General features: G+C 40.7%; 1 protein-coding gene across 2 annotated transcripts in view; it reads right to left on the bottom strand.

The window, feature by feature from the left end:
• The window catches only part of LOC108694857 (segmentation protein cap'n'collar), a 112,443-nt gene that overhangs the window by 66,121 nt on the left and 44,884 nt on the right, over positions 1-1,438 (bottom strand). For both annotated transcript variants that reach the window (XM_018204541.1, XM_018204542.1), the window contains exon 3: positions 1,172-1,247. In XM_018204541.1, coding sequence (XP_018060030.1) covers positions 1,172-1,247 — 76 coding nt within the window. The remainder of the gene's footprint in view (positions 1-1,171; positions 1,248-1,438) is intronic.

The following is a 1,438-nucleotide window of genomic DNA, read 5'->3' on the forward strand; positions in this document are numbered from 1 at the left end:
GGGAACCCGACAGAAGGGCTGGACAGGCTGGTGGGGTTGGAAAGGCGAGGTAGGGAGGAAGGTAGCGAGGGCGTTCCTGAAGCCACTCCCCAACCTCGAGTCCTCCGGAACTGGAACCTGCCTGCCTGGAAACCCGTAGTTATATACCTGAACAAAGTGCACCTTGGCATGCAGGTAGACGCCGCGGCGCGTTGCATGCGCGCTCATTGCAGTCTCCTTTCATCTCTCTCACTCTCGACATTCGCACGAGTGTCCTCGACATTCTCCCACATGCAGTTCGTGTCGCATAACATTTCTCGCTGCTAACGTACTTATCTCCCTTTTTATTGTGCGACAGAAAGCGCGCGACAAGAATGCCAAAGAAACTAAAAAAGGAACAAGATGCAGCCTGGTCTATTAATGCGTTCACTATTAACTACTATATATGTACGTAATATATGTTTTCCATTGCGTCTGGTCTCTATTTTCAGACAGATCAATTTATCTAATAATAATTACATAAATGTAAATTGTCAATCAAAACTTTCAATAATCGTTATTTATGGGAAACTGTAATAGTCAATTTAGTTGTTGATTAAGAGTCATGAAATTTTTACAATGTAATTAAATTCTTTATAACTTGAGACTTAATGCGTTTAAGACCGTGCGTCTTCAATTATATATTTTTTCACAACGCATGGCGACAAAATATTTCACGGTATACGGTATATTTCCAAAGGAATGGTCGGCGAAGTGCATTCGGTCGGCGTGTTTATGCTAATTAGCCGCGCAAAGGTGCGGCCAGGTGCGGCAGGCTCGGACTATAGTGAATGTTCGGATTGGCTCTTACAAATTGCCGCGTTAATTCGATACGCTTCCGACGTAAAGAGCCGCGAGCGCCAGATGTATTTAGCTGTTCTTGCCGGCACACGGACCAACGTAAAATATGTACAGCATTTGCGTCGACTCTCTTTAATTGGTATCCGAAAACGGGATTTTGATTATCTCCGATTAAAACATAGTGAGATAAAAAATGCGATTGATACGCTGGCGAAATAAAAGAATGCTCGTAGAATGATTTCGATTATAAAATAGCTCGATTAACATCATCTTTAATAGATCGAATCCTTATTCTTTTTTTACTAAGGTATTACGTAAATATAAGGAAGATAAATAATACAAATAAGCTTACCAGTTTCAAGATCTACAGTGTAAGGAAGTCCTGCCCATGGATCATCTTCCTGCGGCTCGGATTCTTTGGTATCATTCTAGAAATAATGATAATTTCGATCGAACACAAAAAGATCTTTAAAAGATCTTTTATAAAAAATCTTTTAAAGAGATTACATATCCGTGATCTTTTACAAAATAATCACAGAGATTATATATCCGTGATTACACACACACACACACACACACACACACACACACACACACACACACACACACACACACACAC

The sequence above is a fragment of the Atta colombica genome, unplaced genomic scaffold (assembly GCF_001594045.1).
Source record: "Atta colombica isolate Treedump-2 unplaced genomic scaffold, Acol1.0 scaffold125, whole genome shotgun sequence".
Taxonomy (NCBI): Eukaryota; Metazoa; Arthropoda; class Insecta; order Hymenoptera; family Formicidae; genus Atta; species Atta colombica.